This window comes from Gymnoscopelus microlampas, assembly GCF_963454915.1.
Source record: "Gymnoscopelus microlampas genome assembly, chromosome: 8".
NCBI classification, from domain to species: domain Eukaryota; kingdom Metazoa; phylum Chordata; class Actinopteri; order Myctophiformes; family Myctophidae; genus Gymnoscopelus; species Gymnoscopelus microlampas.
In genome coordinates, this window is record NC_139945.1 from 25106892 (window position 1) to 25131248 (window position 24357).

The 24357-nt window shown below is 42.0% G+C and overlaps 1 protein-coding gene across 1 annotated transcript in view; it reads left to right on the forward strand.

The window, feature by feature from the left end:
* Positions 1–6263: 6263 nt before the first annotated feature.
* LOC311050527 (uncharacterized protein) overlaps positions 6264–24357 on the forward strand; it is a gene marked incomplete at both ends in the record, with an annotated part of 68014 nt that continues 49920 nt past the window's right edge. Inside the window, 14 exons of the mRNA XM_084064612.1 lie at positions 6264–6277; positions 6651–6684; positions 7224–7328; positions 8605–8852; positions 9901–10112; positions 11441–11659; positions 12171–12277; positions 13883–14055; positions 15251–15420; positions 17463–17699; positions 18390–18577; positions 20090–20210; positions 20726–20876; positions 23747–23874. Of these exons, the coding sequence (XP_083920738.1) occupies positions 6264–6277; positions 6651–6684; positions 7224–7328; positions 8605–8852; positions 9901–10112; positions 11441–11659; positions 12171–12277; positions 13883–14055; positions 15251–15420; positions 17463–17699; positions 18390–18577; positions 20090–20210; positions 20726–20876; positions 23747–23874 (2107 nt within the window). The remainder of the gene's footprint in view (positions 6278–6650; positions 6685–7223; positions 7329–8604; positions 8853–9900; positions 10113–11440; positions 11660–12170; positions 12278–13882; positions 14056–15250; positions 15421–17462; positions 17700–18389; positions 18578–20089; positions 20211–20725; positions 20877–23746; positions 23875–24357) is intronic.

The following is a 24357-nucleotide window of genomic DNA, read 5'->3' on the forward strand; positions in this document are numbered from 1 at the left end:
GCGTGTCTAAACGGTCAGCCTGACCGATTTTGAAGTTGATTATCTTTGCTCATATGAAGCTCTCAGAAGGTTTCCCTAAACCCTTCCATGACAAATATTCAAGCCAAATGACCCCTCTTTTTTTTCATATTTCTAAATATTTCTAAATATGAAATTAGGCATCATACCATCCCTGATGTTAATTTACGGCTAAATTGACCGCTGTCATCCATTCACCACCAGACACCGGTCTTGGAATCCGAAGTTTCCAAGTTCGATTCCCGGCTTCTTCTGGCTACGTGTCGAAGTTTCCTTGAGCAAGACACTGAAACCCTTGCCTTGCATGGTCTCCTCCGCCATCGGTGTGTGCATGGGTGTGAATGGGTCAGTGAAGCACACTGTAAAGCTCTTTGGAGAAAAGCGCTGTATAAATGCAGTCCATTTGTCTCTCAAAGCATATATTGGCCGTAACCCATTAAGACCGGGAAAGCATCTGTAATTTTAGATTTTAACCACTTTAATCTTATACTTTGGCAATTCAAAAATAGCAGATATACAAGCTCATAGTGCAGCACATAGTGCCGTGCTATCAGCTTATAGATCTGCTATTTTTTTGAAAAATCATGAACATTTGTTCATGATTCATCTTTGAATACATATTTTTTTAAAGCGAACATTTGTAACTCAAATCTTTGCTTCTGGGGATTCTACAAATGTCTTCTAAATCCTGACAGTTTTTTGAAAAAACTTGTCGCTATAATCAGTGGTTCTCAAACTTTCAAGGGCCCCCAAGATGATATGTATTTGGTCGCGGACCCCCATCTCGAAATATGTTGTTCCAGGGACCCCCCCCCCCCACCGATGAAAAAAAAGATATATATTCATAGCAGATCTACAAGCTCATAGAGCTGCTATTTTTGAATAGCCAAATTATAAGATAATGGTTAAAGTGGTTACACAGATGTGTTCCTGGTTTTAATGGGTTAACACTCCTAATTTGCGCACAGCATTATAAAGAACCAGATGGCATGATGTGATAGCAGACATACGTTGTGTTTGGGTTTCACCAGTTGAGGGCTCAGAGGAGCCGGAGTTGTGTCCTGCTGGTACCTTCTCCCCAGTGCCGGGTTTGTCCAGCGAGGACGGCTGTCAGCCGTGTACTGCAGGCTTCTACTGCGGACGCCAGGGTCTCAGGACCCCCACGGGACCCTGCACTCAAGGTCAGCCCCACGCATCGGCAAAAAAACACACGTGGAGGTGTGTTTTTTACACACAAAAAAAAATACACAATAAGAACAATACATAAACTAGAAAAAGTGCTCCTCGGAGCACAGGTCTCCGCCAGGTCAGGTAAGTTATTGTGGCCTCTTGGTGACGATATAATAGGCCAATGTGAAAAGAATGCCATTTCTTCTTAGACTTGCACGTCAATCTGACACTGCATTCATGATTTGAGGCATTTTGTTTAAAAAAAATGTTTTGCTAAATTAGACCTGCTGGTGGCGCTATAACAAGCCAATGTTAAAAGGGTGGCATTTGTTCCGTAACTTAGTGTAAATGTATGCGTGCAAAGTTTGACCGCAATAGGACGCTGTTCATGATGTTTTTGATTTTTGTTCAAAACAAGCCACTACTGCCAACTTTAGATGTGAATCTTAGCCAATCAGGATAGACTTTGAAAAATCAAACAGAATCGTCTTGATCACATGACTATAGAGATCATGTGCACCAATTTGCGTGAATTTTGGATAAAATCGGGTAATCGAGTAATATAAAGACATTTGTTTTCATAAGTCGGACTCCTGGTGGCGCTATAAAAGGTAGATGTGAAAAATGCAGTGCAAGGTTTTTCCTTGACCTCTAGGGAGTGCGCATACAGAGTTATACACAGATCGGTGCAGGTATAGGTAAAAACATGAATCGGCCTGTTATAGCGCCACCATGAGGCTGATTTGAACAAATTCAAGTGGCATTTGTTCCTCTCCGCATAGTGGGAATGTGCGTGCAAACTTTCACGGAAATGTTATGCTGTGTTCATGATTTCAGGCATTTTGTTCAAAACGGAGCGCTTCTTTAAACTTTGGAAGCCATTTTAGCCGATCAGGATGGAATATGAAAAATCTGAAAGACCTGTTTCGTTTAATGACTATAGAGATACTGTGTACCGATTTGTGTACCGGACGGGGTGCAAAACATACTCTCGCCATGCCTTTCGGCCTGGCGGAGACAATAACAATACTAACAGCATACAAGGCCATAATACAACAGAAGGTGTTCATCATATGAACACCTGGGGAGGAAGCTGTTCCTCAGTCTCTTTGTGCTGGGTTTGAAGATCCGATACCTCTTCCCTGTGGTGTGTGGGGTCTTTGATGACCCTCAGGGATTTCTTCAGGCAGCGCTGGGTGTATACAGCTCCTCCATCTACGGCCATCTTCTTCAAATAACTTGATTGACAACAAGAAAGTGCGCTCATCTGAGCACAGATCCCCACCAGGCGGGGTTTACTTGAGTAAAAGTACAAAAGTATTGTCATGAAAATGCACTCAAAGTACCAAAAGTTAAAAGTACTCATTATGCAGAAAATGTCATCTACATATCTACAATGCGTCACGACACGTTGTGAGCTTTCAAATAGCCAAAGTATATATAGGCCTGAAGTGGTTAATGTATGTTTTGTAGTAATAATCAAAATCTACAAAGTAACTACGGTAGTAACTAAACATTTTCAAATAATCGTAGTGGAGTAAAAGTACAATATTTACCTCTGAGGTGCAGTGGAGTAGAAGTAAAAGTGTTGAATGTTGGAAATACTCCAGTAAGGTAAAAAAAAATACCTTAAAAGTGTACTTAAGTACAATACTTGAGTAAATGCACTTAGTTACTTTCCACCACTGCTGAGCGCTGTGTGTCATCTGTGATCTGTGTTGCAGGCTACTGGTGCCCACCGGGTCAGACCGTGTCGATAGGCACACAGTGTCCCCCCAGGTACTCTTGCCCCCAGGGCAGTGCCGCCCCGCAGCCATGCCCACCAGGGACGTACCAGGACCACCAGAAGCAGGCAGCCTGTGATGTCTGTCGGGCAGGTAGGTTAAAAGACTGATATACAAGGAGAAATGCAACGTGTCATGTCGTCACCTTGCTAAAACAAGTAAGACGCGCGAACGCTGGAAGCGAACGCAGCTCGAAAATATTGTGTATTCACAGACTTGTGTGTGTGTGTGTGTGTGTGTGTGTGTGTGTGTGTGTGTGTGTGTTTTGGCTGTAGCTGCACTCTGGCGCACTCTGTGGGTTGCACACAGGCAGTGCAGGCAGTGCACAGGCAGTGCAAACACACACACAGACAGAGACACAAGCCGAGCAGAGTTTCATAGTATGCTCCACTTGGTCCGCGCCTCCTTCCGCGTTCGCAATAATGGCCTAAGTAATTTTTTTACGTTTTTTAGAAAAAAATAAAACTGATCCAAAACAAAACTATGTGATTCTTCTTAATCATTTCACCCACATTTTTTATAACAAATTATGACTATGAGCTTGTAGATCTGCTATTTTTGAATAGCCAAAGTATAAAATAAAGGTTAAAGTGGTTAAAATCTGAAATGACACAGATGCGTCCCCGGTGTTAAATTAGATTCTAGCCTACAGTGGCCTCTTTGCCTTCTCAGCAGAATGAATTCCATTTCTTTTATCATTGCTTTGTACTTTTGTGCTAGAATCCTCCATGCTAATATAAGGGTCCATTTGGATCCATTTGCACACTCTTCAGTGTGCTCTCATTAGTCTTAAAAGTATTCAAATGATTACAGATTAGTTTCTTAATAGAAGTTCCATTCCTTTCAATTTCACGGCACTCTGTGACTCTCTCAAGACTGCTGCTACGGTATTATGGAAATGTTCGAAATGTAATTTTTTTCCCCCTTAAAATTGCTCTTGGTAGTTTCTCCAAAAGTGGCCATTGTTCAATTATCGGCTTTTATGGATTTTCGATTGTGCGTCTTTTGTTCCCTCTAGGTTACTACTGTGATCTGAGCGTGGGTCCAGCCAACGCGTCTGCCCTGAGGCCCTGCCCCATAGGGCACTACTGCCCCGCGGGCACGGTGCTGGCCGGCGAGAACCCCTGTCCCACGGGCACGTTCAACCCCAGGGAACGCACGCACGGCCCGTCAGACTGCATGTCGTGTCCCCCCGGACAACACTGTCCTGACGTGGGCTTGTCAGCGCCAGCAGGTGACATTAGATCAAGGGTTCCCAAACTTTTTAGGCCCCCCCACCAGTGGTGTTAAGTAACTAAGTACATTTACTCAAGTACTGTACTTAGGTACCATTTTGAGGTACTTTTACTTTACCGGAGTATTCCAATTGTCTATACTTTTACTTCTGCTCCACTGCATCTCAGAGGCAAATATTGTACTTTTACTCCACTACAATTATTTGAAAACTTCAGTTACTACTTACTTTGTAGATATAAATTATTATATTATAAAACATACATTAACCACTTTAGCCCTATTTTACTACCTAGGCTATTTTCGGGACTTTTACTTGTAACAGAGTACTGCCCCCCCCCCCCACCCACCCTGACAAGCACTTGGAATTGTAGGCATTAAATTTAGTCTGACTCGGTTCCACAGATAATATTGTGAAAATGTTTGCCTCTTTCTATTATGTAATATTTGAAAATTTGGCCAATTTGGTATTAAAAAGGTCTTAAAAGTCATTGAATTGTAACTTTAGTAATGTGCAGTTCCCTGTATACACTGTTGGTTTGTTTACTGTTGAGTGAGAAAACAATGTTTTACATTAAGCTAATCACCTCCAAAATAATGTGGGGTCCCCCTTGACCCAGTTTGGGAACCACTGAACCCTGTTCTGTTCTGTTCTGTTCTGTTCTGTTCTGTTCTGTTCTGTTCTGTTCTGTTCTGTACTGTACTGTACTTTTTCATGTCAAGGGCCACCCAAAATGATAAGTATTTGGCCGCGGACCGCCATGTGAAAATGTTTTGTGCCAGGGACCCCCAGAAGAGAAGATTTGTGTTAAAAAAAATTATCCAAATTATTCAACACTTTCAAGATTTTACAAAAATAGCAGATGTACTATGTACAAGCTTGGTATATCTGCTATTTTTGAATAGCCAATGCTAAAATCAAAATTGACACAGATGCTTTCCCGGTGTTAATGGATTAACTTAGCTAGTTATAAAGTGTCTTTGTTATAAGTTGTTATGCATAGTTATAAACATTTATAGTGAGTGTTATGAAGCATTATAAGTGCATTATAATATGTTATAAATGTGATTGTAATGCATTGTAGACCCGACCTTAGTATAAAGTCTTACAAAAAAATCCCAGTTCTCCTTCGAGCACCACTGGATCTTCTGTTTTGTTCTGGTTCTGTCTCCATCAATCTGGGATTCTCTGCTTCCCTCCTCTCTCATGCATTAAAGCATGGGTGGGCAACTTTGATGATGGAGAGGGCCACTATATTTCCATACTCACTCCAGAGGGCCACATTGCATATACTGTCGGGCAGACACCTCGACGACGCGTTTTGAGCTTGTAGATCGGCTATTTATGCTATTTTTGAATTGGAATCCTGTTTTTCTTTTGCTATTTTTGAATTGGAATCCTGAAAAGTTACATTTTTATTTCATTTCTAATGCATTTAGTTATGTTAACTTTATGAACTTAAATACAAATACATAGGACATAAAAAAGACAATAGAATTTTAATACTAGTCATTAAGCTACTCATATAGACTGAAGTAATTAAAGTGGGTCATGTTTGGAATTGTAACAGCTGAAATCAATAATATATCAGTATTCCCATATTAACCTGCAGGCCGCATTCAGTGAAGGTGGGGGCCGCATGTGGCCCCCGGGCCGCCAGTTGCCCATGTATGTATTAAAGTCTTCCTAGTTGGAATTCCTGGAAACCACACTTACATATTCCTTTTTAAAAGCTGAAACATGATGAAATTCCACAGTGTTATAAAAAAAAATATATATATATATATATATATATATATATATATATATATATATATATATATATATATATATATATATATATATATATATATATTCCACCCATATGCCAACCTGCCCCGGGTGATTTATAATCACCTTCAATTCACATTCCACACAGTCAATCACAGTCTCCAACAATTTCTGGTTGTACTTGTGGATGACTGGTAGGATTTCGTGTCAACGATGAGTTTGGCAACTCAGAAGTTCAGAATGAGAATTTGCTGTTCTCTCTATTTATACACCCAGACCTGGGAGTGATGAGTGACAAGTGGTAGGATTGCAGGAAGAGAGAGCGGGGTGTGTGTGTGTGTGTGTGTGTGTGTGTGTGTGTGTGTGTGTGTGTGTGTGTGTGTGTGTGTGTGTGTGTGTGTGTGTGTGTGTGTGTGTGTGTGTGTGTGTGTGTGTGTGTGTGTGTGTGTGTGTGCGCGCAAATGTGATTACTCCCCGCTTTCGTTGTATGCTAATTTTATTACTTTTCATTGTTTGATTATCTGACTCTTAACTTGACTTGCATGGTTTAAAATGCTTCTCTCATCGTTTTTTCATTGACATTGGACTCAATCCTGTTTGCTTTCAGCAGCAGAGAGAGTAGTAGGGTAATAAGAGTGTTTCTCTTCCTCTTAATGCCCTTGTGTGACTTTTAGCTTACGTTTCGCTGCGCCCCCTGCCACCTCAATGGTGGGCAACGGCGCATGCCACCAGCCCAACACTCTGTGACACTGTCATGGCAGGGAAGGGAAAATTGAGACGGGCATCTAAAGGTTGACGCACGCAGCACACGATAGGACGTGCAGAGGTGGTCACCAAACCCACCCTCTACTCCATGCAAATCTGATGGACTGCGCCCCACCGGAAGTCTCGCTAGATGAGATTTCAATCTCGTGATTTCAACACTTTTGATGTATAATACGTCTCTGTCGGGTGGAAACCTCACATGTCCAAAACTGTTACTTTTCAGGATTCAAATTCAATAATAGCAAAAGTAGCAGATCTACAAGTTTCGAGCTTGTGGATCTGCTGCTTTTGATACTTTTGTGTGACACTGTAGTATGATCAAGTAGGGCATTCATTTATGAATACATTTAAAAAAAAAAGCTAATTTCAATCCAGTCCCCCACATGTCAAAAACAGAGAGAACGAATAAGAAATAAATAGTTTGAATATGAGATAGGAGGTTTGTGTTGAATATTGATGTTAATTGTGATGTTCTTGTACAGGTCCATGTCATGCTGGCTACTGGTGCAGAGAAGGTGCCGTCTCTCCCAGTCCTTTGGATGGAGTTACAGGGTTTCCATGTCCCCCTGGTCAATACTGTCCTTCAGGTGAGCTACTGTAGATTTTCCTACGAGGAAAAGAGAAGACGAGAACTTGGTTATGTTACCTCAACAAGGCAGGCGTACTGACAGTGTGGGCTTGAGACTCGTGAGCTGCCCCATGAGCGAGTTGACGAGCGCGCCGCCCCAGTTGTCAAAAAAATATTATCTTAGGTTACTGTCTAACTCTTCAGCCAATCAACCACCAGGTTACTGTCTTCCACTTTAGCCAATGAACTTCCAGGTTACTGTCTTCTTCTTCTTTAGCCAATCAACTGCTAGGTTACTGTGTTCATCTTTAGCCAATGAACTGCCAGGTTACAGTCTGAATCTTTAGCCAATCAAGCGCCAGGTTTCTGTCAACTGACACCTGAACTGTATACAATTCTAAATATTTTCTCAGGAGATGCACTTGTCTATTTTTGGGAGGCAAAAGCTCGGCCCTGGCCTCCCTAGGCTGGTGGTGGGAGTGTAGTGCCCAGGATCACTTAGCAAATTGGCACCGGGTGAAATAGTCTATATGACCCATTTAAACAAGCGAGTTCACATAAATGTAACTTTACAGTCAACACATGGCAAAACCTGGGACTGCTCGGCATCCTACACATATGATATTCCGAGGTATTTCTTTAAATTGCTGTTTAAATATAGATTTTAAAATAACACTTTCGGGCTGTAATGATTATGACATTTTACGATTCATTGTCGCTCAAATAATTGCAATTAACAATTTAATTTAAAGTTTCCATGATTGAACATTGGGACATTATGAATATAAATGACATTTAGGTTTTTAGGTTTCAGAAACAAAAGTTGCACGGGGCAGAAATTACAAATAACTTACATATTTGATAACTTTATACTTCATAACTTTATACTTAACACGAATAGTGGAAATAGACAATCTATTTCTGCTATTTCCACTATTTTTGAAAATGTTTGAAAATTTGATTTTTATATATATATATATATATATATATATATAACACTGGAATTTTACTGTGCATGACTGCAATGACTAAAAGTACAGCTGAAATCTCCAGTTACTGGAGGTTTTTGAAAGCAGGTGGCTTGTTGTTTGTGGCAGCGGTGGCCTAGTGATTAGAGGGGCGGCCTTGATACCGGAAGGTCCCTAGTTCGATTCCCCAATTCATCACATCAATCATGAATCACCGCTGAATAGCCCTTGAGCAAGGCTTCCATGCAGGGTCCGGCTGGAAACAAGTTTCGTACTTAGTCCGACACCCTGGGTAAACAACAAACTTTGCTTTGCTTTGCTTTGCAGGCGCCCCGGCTCCGGTGGCCTGTCTTGAGGGCAGCTGGTCCAACACCTCTGGCCTGCAGAGCCAGGAGGCCTGCCAGCCATGTCCTGGGGGACACTACTGTCATTCTGCTGGCCTCACCACTCCCACTGGACTCTGCTCTGGAGGGTACACCACACCCCACCACACCCTACCACACCACACCACACCACACCGATGCAAATATGGACATGATGAACATAATATGTTCATCATGTCCATATTTGCATCGGTATTTGCAAGTAGGGTGTTCATTTACGAAAAAACAGTTAGAATATGGAGATAGGAGGTTTCTGCCCGACAGCAACGATCGTTGCTGTCGGGCAGAAACCTCCTCCATATTCTAACAGTTTTTTCGTAAATTAACACCCTACTTGATCATACTACAGCGTCACACAAAAGCATCAAAGTAGCAGATCTGCAAGCTCGAAACCTTTGAGCTTGTAGATCTTTTACTTTTGAACATATGAGGGTTTCCACCCCGACAGTGACGATATATTGTGTTGCCTGACTAATTAAGTTGTTTTCTCCAAGCCTGTCTAATCCCTGAAATAATGAGACACGTATTAGAAACTTTAATGAAATCCACATTTTTCTAATTAATCAGAAAATGTTGCTTTTGCTTTTGACAAAACATTGGTCCAAACATTGGTAATCGATGGCCTCTACTAGGGCCAAGACCTAGACCAGTGATTATTTTATTTTTCTTTCAAAAGAATCAGTAACCCAGACCCAAAAATGTGTCATTAATATATAATAAAGCAATTGCAGACATTTGTGGGTAGGTCTGCAATCAAAGATTTAAATTGACCTTATGTTATGGGAGAACAGATCTTACATGTAACCCATTAAGACCTGTGGTTGATTCTAAAAATGCTGTCTAAATCCTAAGTTTTTGAAAAAAGCAGAAGCAACGATTTGAGTTACAAATGTTCGCTTTTGAAATATATATATTCAAAGATTTGCACAAATCTTCAGGATTTTTCAAAAATAGCAGATCTACAAGCTCATACTGTAGCTTGTAGATCTGCTATTTTTGAATAGACAAAGAAATCTCAAATGACACGGATGTATTAGCGGTCTTAATATTAAGCTGTAGGTCATTCCAAGTGGTTGGGGCACTAAAACAAAAGGCTGTTTTTCCCAGTTCAGTCTTTACTTGAGGCACCTTTAGCGTGGTTGGATTGTGTCCTGTTATGTTCCATGATTCCATTCCAGCAGAGATTTAATGTACAACGGTAATGTCCCATCAACTGTAAGTGTCTTGTTTTCTTTGTCAGATACTACTGTGTGAGGGCCTCGGTCACATCCACACCCACTGACGGCACTACGGGCGGACCTTGTCCCGAGGGGCATCACTGCCCGGAGGGAACTACTCTGCCTGTGCCCTGTGATCCGGGGACATATATGACTGTGACACATGCTACTCAGTGCGAGGCCTGTCTCCCAGGCTGGCACTGTGTGTCTGGCTCCCTGTACCTGTGTCCTGCAGGTGTGTGACCTGTGTGATGTTGTCACACATTACTTATACTAGTGGTTCTCAAACTTTTTCATGACAAGGACCCCCAAAATTATATGTATTTGGCTGCGACCCCCCCCCCCCCCCCCCCTCCCAACTCCAAACAAATGTTGTGCCAGATACCTCCAGCTATGATTTGAGTTAAAATGTTTGCTTTAAAAAAATATATATATTCAAAAGATCTTGAAGGAGTTGTTGGAGCTACGTGCTCAGAAGAGCGCTTCGCAGGGCTTCAAAAAATAATGCTTACATTTTCCAGAAGACAAACATGGCAAAGTCTGCCAAGATGGTCTCCATCTTCCTGGAGGAGGTGGCCCATAAGCTGAAGCCACTGGGAGACAAGGAGAGAGCAACCTCCTCAAACTAAAGGAGGATGAGTGTCAGAGAGAGAGACTGCCATTCAATGGGGAGCTATATGAAGGGGACCTTCGATACTACATGGCCCAGGTGATGAAGAATCAGTATTGAGTGGATCACAACCAGTTGAGGAAGTATTTTCCCTTGGAGGTTGTGACCCTGGGTCTGCTGGACATCTGCCAGGACCTGCTGGGTCTGTCGTTCAGCCTGGTGCACGGCGCCCCCGTGTGGCATCCCGTCACTCTGTACTGTGTCACCGACCGCTCCGCTGGACAGACAGTCGGACAGTTCTACCTTGACCTGGTCACCAGAGAGGGGTCTCTGGATGCTCTCCAGATATATTAAAACTCTATGGGTACAACGGGTGCTCTGACAAATCCCCCTGACGCTATGACATATTGGTCGGATCGACAGTGTGACGTAGGCTGTAACCTTAAACACCGTTAACACCTTTAAAACCTTTAACACTACCAATACTTTAACTATTTTAAAACCTTTAACACTACTAATACTTTAATACCTTTAACACTTATAACACTATCAATACTTAATAATATCAACATTCTTAGCGAGCCCACAGTGTTTCTTCAGGAACAGTACTTTCTAGTTATGCTTAGGATCGTACACAGCAGCAGGTGCAGGTATGTACATGAGGTTAGAAATAAGGTGCAAAAAAGTGGCAATGCATCGGTAGGTCCACATATAGTAGCAGCAGTTACGTACATGAGGTTAGACATAAGGGCGTTGTTATGGTCATTGACATTTTGTTTTAGACATGTTGTTTCTGGTTTTGGTTTGTTTATGTACAGTATTGTCATAGAACAAGAAAAAAGAAAGGAAGAAGAAGCCAGTTTCCCAAACATACTGTAAGCCTTGTTTATACTGTGATACAGTTTGTTTTTATAAGATGTCCACCTAACAGTATCTGTGTTGTTGTCCTGTAGGCTTCTACTGCCCTGAGGGAACTGGGTATGACATGAGAGGCTGTCCTGAGGGGACGTACAGCCCTGAAACTGGCCTCTGGGCTGCCTCACAGTGCAGGCCGTGTGACGGGGGACATTACTGCTCCTCCGCGAATGCCACCGCTGTCACAGGGCCATGTCAGCGGGGACATTACTGCTCGCTTGGAAGCACCTCGCCACGGCCCGTCTCACAAGATGCAGGTAGAACGAAACGGCATTGTTTGCAGACATTCAGTCAATGCAGGCAAGATGTTTGCTGTATATCGTTGCTGTGGGGCAGAAACCTTGTATCTCCATATTTCAACTTGTTTTTTCCCTAAATGAATGCCCTACTTTGTCATACTAACTACAGTGTCACACAAAAGTAGCAAAAATAGCCGATTTATAAGCTCAAAGCTCGCCTGCGATGCGACACATTTTGAGCTTGTACATTGGCTATTTTTTGCTTCTTTTTAATCGGAATCTGAAAAGTAACAGCAACGATATTATATAATCGCTCAGGTGATATATTGACATCCATTTAGAGACGTTTCTCTCAAGTCTGCATACATTTGTATTAGCCCTGTTTTATACTACTTTGTACAATGGTGTCGCACTTCTATTTTCACTATTACAACTTTTTCGGAAAATGTGTGATAATTTATTTTTGTTTGCGTCATATTGAGTCTCAAAGAGCAATATTTGCTCTGTGGATGTGTTGCGGCTTATACAGGAGAGGGAGGGCCATGTCCTGCAGGTCATTACTGTCCCAGAGCCACCAGCCAGCCCCTTGCCTGTCCCCGTGGAACCTTCTCTAATGTCACCAAGCTGGGCTCCCAGGTCAGACACACTCCCATGCCTCATTGACCACCGTTCAGAGGAAACCTTTTAATGAGTGACTTACTTTAGCGCTGTTCGCAGGGGAATAATATTACCTGGGGACCTCTGGTAACTTCAAATAATTGTGGAGGTCGTGTGTGATCTTAATCCTGGGCAGATCGGTAATTTGTAAAGTAGAAATTCCAGATCAAATTACCTACCATAACGGAGAGGTAATCTGTGTTTGTAATCTACTTCCCCCTACAGTATAATTCAGGATACTCCATGCCAAAGTTATTGTGGTAACTTAATATCAATATATACCTTAATATTGGCATTTACATAATTTTGCCAGAAACGTACAAAGGCCCCTGGAACCAAGCTCACCCAAGTGGGGAGTGTTTAGTATCAGCTTGTGATGGCCCAAGATACTGCACAGGCTACGAGGAAATAACAGTGGAAAAAAATGTAGCAGAAAAGTGGCCCCCGGCCTTCATCTTTCAACAGGCTCGAAGAAGTTTTTCATTCAGTAAATTTGAGTAAAATACAGACCAGCTTATCCTGCACAAAACGTAGACCGAGATGCTGGGGGGTCATTTCTAAATGATACAAGGTCCCAGTGTAATACTAGGCAAATAAAAAGATTAGGGCTGGGACTCGATTAAAAAAAATAATCTAATTAATTAGAGGCTTTGTAATTAATTAATCTAAATTAATCGCATTTTAATCGCATCAATATTTGACCTGAGATCAATGAAAAAAAATGTTTTCAAATGGATTTTGGTAAACGTCTTTAAGTACATGTACTCAAGAACTGTACTTAAGTACAATTTTGAGGTATTTGCACTTGACTCTCGAATACGCCTATTTCCAATTTTTTAATACTTTTACTTCTACCCCAGTAACTCCACTATATCTCAGAGGCAAATATTTTACTTTTAAACTTATTTTAAAACTTTAGTTACAAGTTACTTTGTAGATTTCGATTAATATTATAAAACATACAGTAACCATGTGAAAATAGCAGATCTACAAGCACAAGGCATTGTGAGCTTGTAGATCTGCTATTTTCCACCATTGGAGGCTGGTAGAGTGTGTTGTTGTTAGTTGTTTTATAGTCGTTTAATTAATTATTTTAAAAAATCGCGCGCATGTGACCCGCACCGCATCGTGCCCCCCCCCTTCCTTTTCACAAAGATCCTTTTCACATCTAGCGCATAGAACTGACGTGCAAGTGAAAATTGAGGGCGACCCGTGACAAATTACTTCCCTGCTTGGGAACTAGTTGTCACCGGATTCGACGCTTCAAATGTACGAAACACCTTTCAGTGTGGAGACCTATCAATATCCCCCCCCCCCCCACACACACACACACACACACACACACATCTTTTCCTCTGTTTCTGTCTCTCTCTTCCTCTCCATTTCTCTCTCTCAATTTCTTAATCTCTCTCTCTCTCTCCCTCTTTCTGCATCTGTCTCTCTCTCCCCTTCTCTCTTCCTTTCTTTCTCTCTCCCCCTCTCCATGCCTCTCTCTCACCTTCTCTCTTTCGCTCTCCCCCCCCCTCTCTCTCTCTCTCTCTCTCTCTCTCTCTCTCTCTCTCTCTCTCTCTCTCTCTCTCTCAGGAGGACTGCCAGCCCTGTCTGTCTGGTTTCTACTGTGATGCGGTGGGGCTGACGGCGCCGTCAGGTGCATGCTGGGAAGGCTTCTACTGCCTGGGGGGTTCGCAGCGTCCAGACCCTCCTTCCAGGGACATCAGAGGAGGTCCCTGCCCCAGAGGTCACCACATCCTCCTGTTGTAGAACCTTAGACGTGTGTGCAACTAGTTTCTCCAAAACAGAACAAGGAAATGGCTCTTCTTACAGAATAGAACGTTCATGAAGACAGTGGTGGACAAAGTATATGCTCAGTAAGATTCACACATTGAAAAGTACAAAATAGCACATTGTCTTTTTAAAAGCAAAAAGGTACAGTAATCATGCTGGCAGAGATTTAGCAGGAAAAGCAGCAATGCAACACCACCCTGTTTAGCCGCTTAAGCCCTTTATAATTCATCATATACCACAAATAGCGATAATAGCCGATCTGCAAGTGTGTGTCGTTTTTTATTCTGGGAAACTTTGGAAAAAAACGTCTGACCCATTTCTGACATGGTTTTGGTCAAGTGTTGCTCTCCTGGGTGAAGTTGAAATCTTTTGGAATTTGTGTACAACTTTTTTGTGAGGTTGAAAGTGCTTCAGTTCAAGCCTTTCAGATCAGACCTGATAAACAAAACACTCCCACACCATACTGTAACAATGCATTACTGTATGTAAACACCTGGTGGGGTCACACTGGATGATGGGGGGAAAACAAATCGTGTGTGTGTGTGTGTGTGTGTGTGTGTGTGTGTGTGTGTGTGTGTGTGTGTGTGTGTGTGTGTGTGTGTGTGTGTGTGTGTGTGTGTGTGTGTGTGTGTGTGTGTGTGTGTGTGTGTGTGTGTGTGTGTGTGTGTGTGTGTGGTGCATCCCCACCATTAGGTCATTTCTGTGTGGAGGGATCTAGCGTTCCTCTGGAGTGTCCACGGGGAACCATCAGTTTGGAGGAGGGCCAAGCCTTCTGTAGCCCCTGTCCCCATGGGTAAACACACTTATCACACACACACACACGCGCGTGCCTCGAACAACAAACATACACACAGAGTATTATGATGAGTATATAATGTTATTTTGGGTAGGCTATTATATAAAAACTGTTACTGCACACGCAAACACTAATACGTGTGGGAACATCAACATTTTATGAATGGCATCATTTTTTGCCATTTCTTTTACTCTAAACCGAAAGCCGAAAATTGCATATGTAGGCACACAGCTTGTGTTTTGGATTGGCTACTTTCGGTGTAGAGCACGGCACACAACTAAGTGTAAATCAGGCGTAACTCTAACCTTAACCCCTTCACCTAACCTCTAAATGACTATACCTTTACATATTGTCTCCTACGTCCCACTAAGTTCCTACTGTCCCAGTGGTAACGGCTCCCTGTCCCAGAGCTCTGTGTGTCCAGCGGGTCACTACTGTCCCACGGGGACGCGGGACGGTCATCAGCATCCGTGTCCAGCTGGCTCCGTCAACCCTCACACCAGCATGTCCCAGCCTGAGGACTGTCTGCCCTGCCCTCCAGGTTTACTACTACTACTACTACTTTATGATCAGAATCAACTTCATTATCATTGATTGATTGATTTAATACTTTAACAGTTTGCAAAAAAGTACAGAGGTACAGTTATACAATAATGCTAAAAGGATAACACAAAAAGCCCTGAGGGCTTGTTTCTATTGTGGTCCTGTGTATTCAATTCATCAAAGTCAAGTGCACTATGCATGGAGCCACCAATCATACCGTACATCACTGGTTTACAGGTGTAGTGGGTGAGAGTCGTTTTTTTTTGCGTAAGCTCCCTCATTTTATTGTCTTCCCGAAAGGGGGAAGAAGGAGAAGGGGGGGGGGGGGACAATGTCGGTTCTCTGCAAAAATGTAATTGAATTCAACACATAGTATGTTGTACACATATAAGACCAGGAGATACAATATGTAGGCCATATGAGCTTAAAGGACGACTTCACCCATTTTCAACCTATCTTCATATAATTGGTCCTCACTAATGCTCATTATAATATGATACCATTTTTGTCTACTTGGTCTCAGACGAGGGCTGTGGACAGTTCAGAAACCTGCCTACCAGTGACATCATCGATGGGGAATCCAAGCTAATAGAAACTGCAGGCTTTCTATTGCTGGAAAGTTAGCAAGCTATAATGGAAGCCATTGTTCTCTTAATAAAATATGTGAAATATTGTTTAAAAAAAAAAACCCTGTCTAACGATGTCACTGATAGGCGGGTTTCTGAAGTGTCCACAGCCCTTCTATGAGACACAAACCGAGTACAACAAATGGTACCATTTTATCATGAGCAATAGTGAGGACCAATTATATGAAGATACGTTGAAAATGTGTGACGTCGTCCTTTAAGCATAAGGTGCAAAAGTGGTAACACATTGGTAGGTCCACATTGTGGCAGGTATGTGCATGGTTAGACATAGGGTGCAAAAAAAACGTAAACCGCATAAACCTCACAGGTGAAAAATCTAATCCACAGCACAGGGAAGTCCACACGGAGGAACATATCTCCACATAAAGGGAGGAAAAACTGTCGGTTAACGATGCAGCTTACAGAACAGCGGGCTGCAGATCAATAGCTCTGCGGTTTACATCCGATGTAATGTGCAAACAGACTCTCTCACTTAACTAATTAAGACCGGGAACGCATCTGTGTCATTACGTTTATTTGGCTATTTTTGAAAAAAAAAAAAAGAAATGTGTGCAAATATTTGAATATATAATTTTAATAATAATATATATTATTTATTTATTTTATTCAAATCTTTGCTTCTGGGGGGGTCCCCGGAACACAATATTTTGAGATGTGGGGGGGGGGGGGGGGGTCCGGGGATAAATACAAATAATTTCGGCGGTCCTTGACATGAAAAAAGTTTGAGAACCACTGATATTATAACATCACAAGTTTTTTTTTTTTTTTCACTTTATAAGACATTTGTAGAATCCCCAGAAGCAAAGATTTGAGTTACGAATGTTCGCTTTAAAAAATATATATATATTCAAAGATTTGCACACATTTTCACGATTTTTCACAAATACCAGATCTACAAGCTCATAGTGCAGCACCGAGTGCCACGCTATGAGCTTGTAAATCTGCTATTTTTGAATAGCCAAAGAAATCTGAAAATGACACAGATGCGTTCCTGGTCTTAAAGGGTTAGGACCATTAGACTAGTCGTTCAGCTTTAGAAAAGAGTAGATGGTGAATAAGGAGGAGGCACTATACGGTAAAGAAACTGCAAATGCATTTTTTATAGGTTTTACTGGGCACAAGAGGGGTCAAACTCGTACTGTATTACAGGATAAATAAGCACAGCAGTTTAGAAGGTAGTTTAGAACTGTTTCCTAAACGCATAACATTGGTATCCCGACCTGAAAATGCATTTTCTGTTTAATAAAGGGCTGTAGAGACATGGAGACTCCTGTTACTGAACAAACACTCTATAGCAATTAGTACTATCAGAATATAGAGCTATTTAACTCTTACTTTAACCAAAGAAAATCACTTACCCTACCTTTTTAATGTTGATTTCTCCTCCAACCAGGCTCATTCTGTGCTTGGCCCGGGCAGGCCCAGGTGACAGGCCAGTGTAACGCCGGCTACTACTGCCTCTCTGGTGCTCAGTCCCCTACGCCACAGGACGGGGGGCTCACAGGGGACAGGTGTCCTGAGGGACATTACTGTCCTCAGGGGTCGTCGGTGCCATTCCCCTGTCCCTTGGAGCATTACAGCAACAACACCAGAAACACTCAGATCTCAGACTGCCTGATTTGTCCTCCAGGTTGGTCCCACATTTACACAGGTGTTTTTCATATCGTTGCTGTCGGGCAGAAACCTCTTATCTCCATATTTTAACTGTTTGTGTTTTTTTTTCATAAATTAACGCCCTACTTGATCATACTACAGAGTCACACAAAAGTGTCAAAAGTAACAGATCCACAGCTCGTTTTGAGCTTGTAGATCTGCTACTTTTGCTACTTTTGAATTTGAAAAGTAACAGTTTTGTACATATGAGGTTTCCACCCAACAGAGACGATATATTAATCACTTATGCCCTATATATACCTTGTCCTATAAGACGGATAGCAAAAATAGCCTATATACTGTACATTACAAGATTACAACGCGTCGAAATGCAACGTGTTGTGAGCTTCTGGATCTATTTTTTTCTTTTTTTAAATATCATGGAATATCAGATGACATTCCCAATAAAGGGACACCGGTTGAAAGTTGTTCATTTACTATTTATTTATGCATTTTCTTGGTCTCTGTTGCTATGTAATTCTTCTGCACTTTAACCTGTTTTTGCTTCTTTTGTTTTATGCACCTTAATGTCATTGTTTAATTGTGTTTCCTTCGCCTGATGTTACTGTATGTGTAAAGCACACTAAATTGCCTTGTTGTTGAAATGTGCTATAAAAATACAATTGCCTTGCCTTATGTATCAATTTATTTCCTGCCTGTCTTGCAGGGTTCCTTTGCTCCAGCAGAGGGCTCTCTCTCCCTTCACATACGTGCCACGCAGGGTCCTACTGCCCACACAGACACACCAGCAGCCTGCCCGCCTCTCTGCTGTGCTCCCCGGGGAACATGTGCCCCCCTGGCAGTGCCAGCCCAGCGCCCTGCATGCCCGGGGCTTACCAAGACTTACCCGGGCAGGTCGGGAGATGTGCTGCATTCTTTAAATTCCTGTTGTCATTCAGTCACAAAAAAACTCGGCATGCAAAAATATAAATGAGTGATTGGACTGTCTACTTTGTGAACCACCGTTGGCTGCTCCAGGCTTTGCGTGTGCTTTCATTTACTGAAGATGTTTTTCATTTACTGAAGATGTTTTATTTTAACCTCTAAAGCTTCAATACGGAGGTACTAACAGCTAACTGCATTTTTTTTAATGAATTGTGAAGGGCAAATATTATGGTAGTACCTTAAAGGTGCCATAAGTGATATTTTTCAAAGTTAAATAGCTCCATTCTGATAGTAATGATTGCTATAGAGTGTTGTTTCAGTAGTCTCCCCGTCTCTCCAGCTCTTTAGTAAACAGAACAGATATTTTCAGGATTTTACCAATTTGATGCATGAGAGAAAACTCATAGATGAAATTTGAAGAAGTGATGAAACAAAACCGGGTTAACAAAACAACGAACAAAGCAGGCAAAGTTGGAACTGGAACTGGTGCCCTACACGCAGTGTGATATTGTCTGGCCACGCGAGGCTAGAAGAGAATAGTAATTGAAGCTGATAAATCAAATTGGTGTCCCACCTGAAAAAGACTCCTGTTACTGAGCAATCACTTCTGTAACAAAACAGACAACGTTTTTGTGTGAACAAACAAAAACAAAAAAATCGCTTACAGTGCCCTTTAAAGCTGCAATCTGAAAGTTATTTTATTGAATGAAACATCATTTTAATAATGTATGAGTAGTTCACCCCCCAAAATATTATGCATTTTCTATCAATTACACACCCCATGAAGCCTTGAATTCATGGAGATTTGTATTGTTTTTGTCGCAAAGCCAATCATTTGATGACCGGCGGAGACTCTAATAGTCTCCTACTGAGTCTCTTATTGACCGATGACCCTGTCATCAAATAATTGCCTCAGGAATGCAACAAAAACAAAAAGATCTCCATGAATTCAAGGTTTCATGGGGTGTGTAATTGGTAGAAAATAAATGTGGGTGAACTACTCCTTTAACACGATTATAATAGTACATCTGCAGTGTAGTTGGAGGTGGTCTCCTTACTCTTCCATTAACCCATTCAATCCGGGAATGCACCTGTGTCATTTTATGATTTCTTTAGCTATTCAAAAATAGCAGATACACAATTTAAATCTGCTATTTGTTTTGGAAAAATCTCGAAAATGTGTGCAAATCTATCAGAATGGACTAATCTATTAGAATGGACTAATCTATCAGAATGGACTAACCTATCAGAATGGACTAATCTATCAGAATGGACTCATCTATCAGAATGGACTAACCTATCGGAATGGACTAATCTATTAGAATGGACTAATCTATCAGAATGGACTAATCTATCAGAATGGACTAATCTATCAGAATGGACTAATCTATCACTAATCTATAGTACTTTATTCTCAAATTGAGTTTGGACTGGAGGAATTGAACTGTCTATCAGAACGTTTACATAGTGTGTGCTCCACAGGCTGAGTGCAGGACGTGTCCATCTGGTTCTTACTGTCCTGTCACAGTGGATGTGGACACTGGACACGGATCTGGGACTGTCCACCCTGTGCCTTGTCCTACAGGACACTACTGTCCGCCAGGTGAGACAAGGCAGTCACAGCCATGCCAACACAACATTATTGCTGTCCCCCCCCCCCCCCCCAATGGGGACATTCATTTTATATGCTCATTCTGTGCGTCATTTAACCCATTCCATCCGGGAACGCATCTATCGTCTTCTAAATCCTGACAGGTTTCTGAAAAACCTATGTTGCTGTAATATCAGTGGTGCTCAAACTTGCATGTCAAGGACCCCCAAAATGATATGATATTTGGCCATGGACCCCCATCTAAAAATATTCAGTTCCAGACCCCAAAAATGATATGTTTTTGGCTGCCAGCCCCATCTCAAAATATTTAGTTCCAGGAAGCGAAGATTTGAGTTACAAATGTTCGCTTTAAAAAATATGAACACAGATGCGTTCCCGGATTGAATGGGTTAAGTTCTGATAAACAGACATGATTCACGATTAGTTCAGTTCTGATAAACGGTTGTGTTTGGTGCGGTCCTATACCATCTGTGTGTGTGTGATAAACAGTATAATTCCTTCCACAGGCACACAGTCTGCTGTGGCGTTCCCCTGCCCAGCTGGCACCTACGGTGGGCAGATGGGGGTGCCCAGAGAGGCGGGGTGCGAGCCCTGTCCTCCAGGGAGATACTGCAGCTCCTCTGGCCTGGCGTCCCCCACCGGAGACTGCTCTCCTGGGTATAAGCACAGGAACACTACACTCAAACGTTTTCATGTCAGGGACCCCCAAATTAACATGTATGTGGCCACGGACCCTATAGCCTGGAATCCAGACGGAGGCACTCGTTCAGCGTTTGTTGTTTTTCACTTCGCTTCTCATCGTTTGTTCTCATCCTGTATGAGCCGGAATAGGCTCTATGCACAGCAGCCATTTTGGAGAAAAATTGGGCCTCTTCTGACTTCCTTCACAGGTGTTACAAATGATGCTAATGAAGGCTCTGTTCCATTCTGGTCAAACAGAGTCAGGGTGCTGATATTGTGCATGTTGGCTCACTAGAAATACTAGTGGGTCTCAAAGTGTGGTCCAGGGACCCTCATGGTTCCTTGAGAGGGTGTAACTCTGAGAGTGTACAAATGGAACCAAATGGACCCGGAGGGTCCATTTGGTTCCATTTGTACACTCTCAGAGTTATGGGGGTCCTTGAAATTAAAAAGTTTGAGAACCACTGTGCTACATGGAACGGAGCCTTCATTAGTGTCATTGGTAACACCTGTGAAGGAAGTACTGTAGGGAAGGGGCCCAATTTCTTTCCAATATGGCTGCTGTGCATAGAGCCTATTTCAAACATCACCAATTTACTTTGGCAAGTCAGGAAGTGACTCGAATTTTACATCGGAAGTCTCTGTCCCGCCCCGCCCAGTGCCGCCCACAGACCTTTACATTGGAAGCCACTGGTCCCTCCCCACACCAATCAGAAGCCGCGGCTCCTGTGTGCCCGTTCCGCCCTGCTCCCGGCCCTTTGAAATAGCATGATTTCCAGACTGAGAAGCGACGTGAGGAAAAAAATGTATCATCCGAACAGAGCGGATCAGTCTGGATTCCAGGCTACCGCAGACCCCCATCTGAAAATATCTTGTGCCAGGGAGGACCCCCATACAAGATTTGTGTTCCAAATGTTTCAAAAATAGATTTCTGCACATTTCTTTCAAGATTTTTTTTAACAATAGAAGATCTACAAGCTCACAATGCGTTATGATGCGAAGCGCTGTGAGCTTGTAGATCGGCTATTTTCTAATAACTAATTTTGCTGGGGGGCACCTGGAACCCCATCAAGGACCCCTGGGGGTACCCGGACCCCACTTTCAGAACCGGACATCTTTGAGGGGTAAAAACCAGGTTGACTTAACATTGCCCAATGCCACGCCCAATAAGGGTTAAGATTAGGGTTAGGTTAGGGTTATGTTATTTAATTATTATTTTTGCCTGATTTTACCGATTTATTATCAAAAATTTTTTTTTTTTTTTTTTTTTTTTCGTATCTTTGATTTTCGGGACATTGCTCTTCTTGTACGGGACGCGGGACAGAGGGTCCAATTTTGGCCCCGAATCGGGACTGTCCCGCGAATTTCGGGACGGGTGGTCACCCTACGTTCATTTACGAAAAAACACAAAAAGCTAAAATATGGAGATAAGAGGTTTCTGCCCGACAGCAGCGGGATATATTTCCCCCCAAAATCTATGATTTAAAAAAGAAAAATCAGTTACTGTACGTCTTCATATTCAGTGAAATGGATTAGTTGAAAGCACCTCTATTACTCCACTCACGGTATCATGTTCACGCTTTAGACCATGAGAGATGAGGCTCTCTCCATCTGCTTCTATTCATTGTCCTACCAGCTGCTAATTAACCCATTAAGACCGGGAACGCATCTGTGTAACCACTTTAACCATTATTTTATACTTTGGGTATTTTAGAGAAATCGTGAAAATGTGTGCAAATCTTTGGATATATATATATTTTTAAAGCGAACATTTTTAACTCAAATCTTTGCTTCTGGGGGGTCCCTGGAACAACATATTTTGATATGGGGGTACGCGACCAAATACGGGGGTCCTTGACATTAAAACGTTTGAGTGATTGTAGCAACATAGTTTAAAAAAAAAAACTGTTAGGATTTAGAAGACATTTGTAGAATCCCCAGAAGCAAAGATTTGAGTTACAAATGTTCGCTTAAAAAATATATTCAGAGATATGCACAAATTCTCACGATTTTTCAAAGAAATAGCAGATCTACAAGCTCATAGTGTGGCTTGTCTATCTGCTATTTTTGAATAGCCAAATAAATCTTAAAATGACACAGATGCGTTTCCGGTCTTAATGGGTTAAAGGTCTGTGGCAGTGCACAGTGAATCATTGTGTCTCTTCATTCATCACCTCCGACATGCCTTTTCTTTCCGCCTCTTGCATCACAATATGTCTTCTCTTCTTCATCCCCCTCCTCTTCATCCTTTCATCACATGTTCTTTCTTTGTATGTCGGACTACATGCCGCCCCTCCCCTCACGCCCCTTCCTCCCTCTCATCTCCTTGCATTGTCTCCTCTCCTCTCCTTCTTCCTTCATGCTTTATTCTCTTCATTCTTTATGCTGTATGCTTTATTCTTTATGCTTATTATTTACGCTTTACGCTTTATGTGTTATTCTTTATTCTTTACTCTTTACTCTTTATGCTTCATGCTTTATGCTTTATTCTTTACTCTTCATTCTTTATGCTGTATGCTTTATTCTTTATGCTTATTCTTTACGCTTTACGCTTTACGCTTTATGCTTTATTCTTTACTCTTTACTCTTGTGTTTTAATAGGATCCCCATTAGCTTCCACAAAGTGGTCACTATAGTCTTCCTAGGGTCCACACAAAATTAATACAATAAAAACAGACGGGCGTACTGCATAATAAAAGTTCTCACCATACTATTTTTTTGTGATCTTGGCACCACCAGATGACATGAGCTCACTTGACGAGTATTATCTCCCCTCCCCACCCCTCTCCTCTCCTCTCCTCCCCTCTCACCCTCTCCTCTCCTCATTACCTCCATCTTTCCTTCAGTTACATCTGTGTCCAGGGTTCTATTCACCCCCAGCCAGAGGGAGGCCACTGCTCTCCTGGGTCCTACTGCCCCCTGGGTTCAGGGTACATGTCACCCTGCCCTGTGGGGACCTTCAGCAACATAGAAGGTGACATAGTTATAAGAGGCTGATCTACCTGAAGTTGTTGCTTGCTGTTACTTGTATTTGTTTGTTCGTATGCATAAATATCTATCTATTGCATCAGGGACAATGCACGTTAAACATTTCTGTTTGTGCTGCTTCTGTTTCTGTGCTATAGATATGAATAATATATATTCATCTGTAGTTTCTGGGCAGGTTGTTGCAATTGGTGGCTTAGCTTTGGCAATGCAATATACTGTACAACAAAACAGAACAGAACAGAACAAAACAAAACAACAAAACAAAAAACATGAAAAAGAAAAGAAAGAAACAGCATGTACAGTAATATGTAGACTGAAATAGTAATGTCAGACTCAGAATCGAGGTGGTATGTTTATTTTTGATTGCAAATTTGGCTTGCTTTAAGCCATCTCTTGAGTTTATGTTTAAAAGTGTGATAATTGGTGGTCTCTCTTAATTCAGTATTCAATTACGTCTTCATGGTGGCAA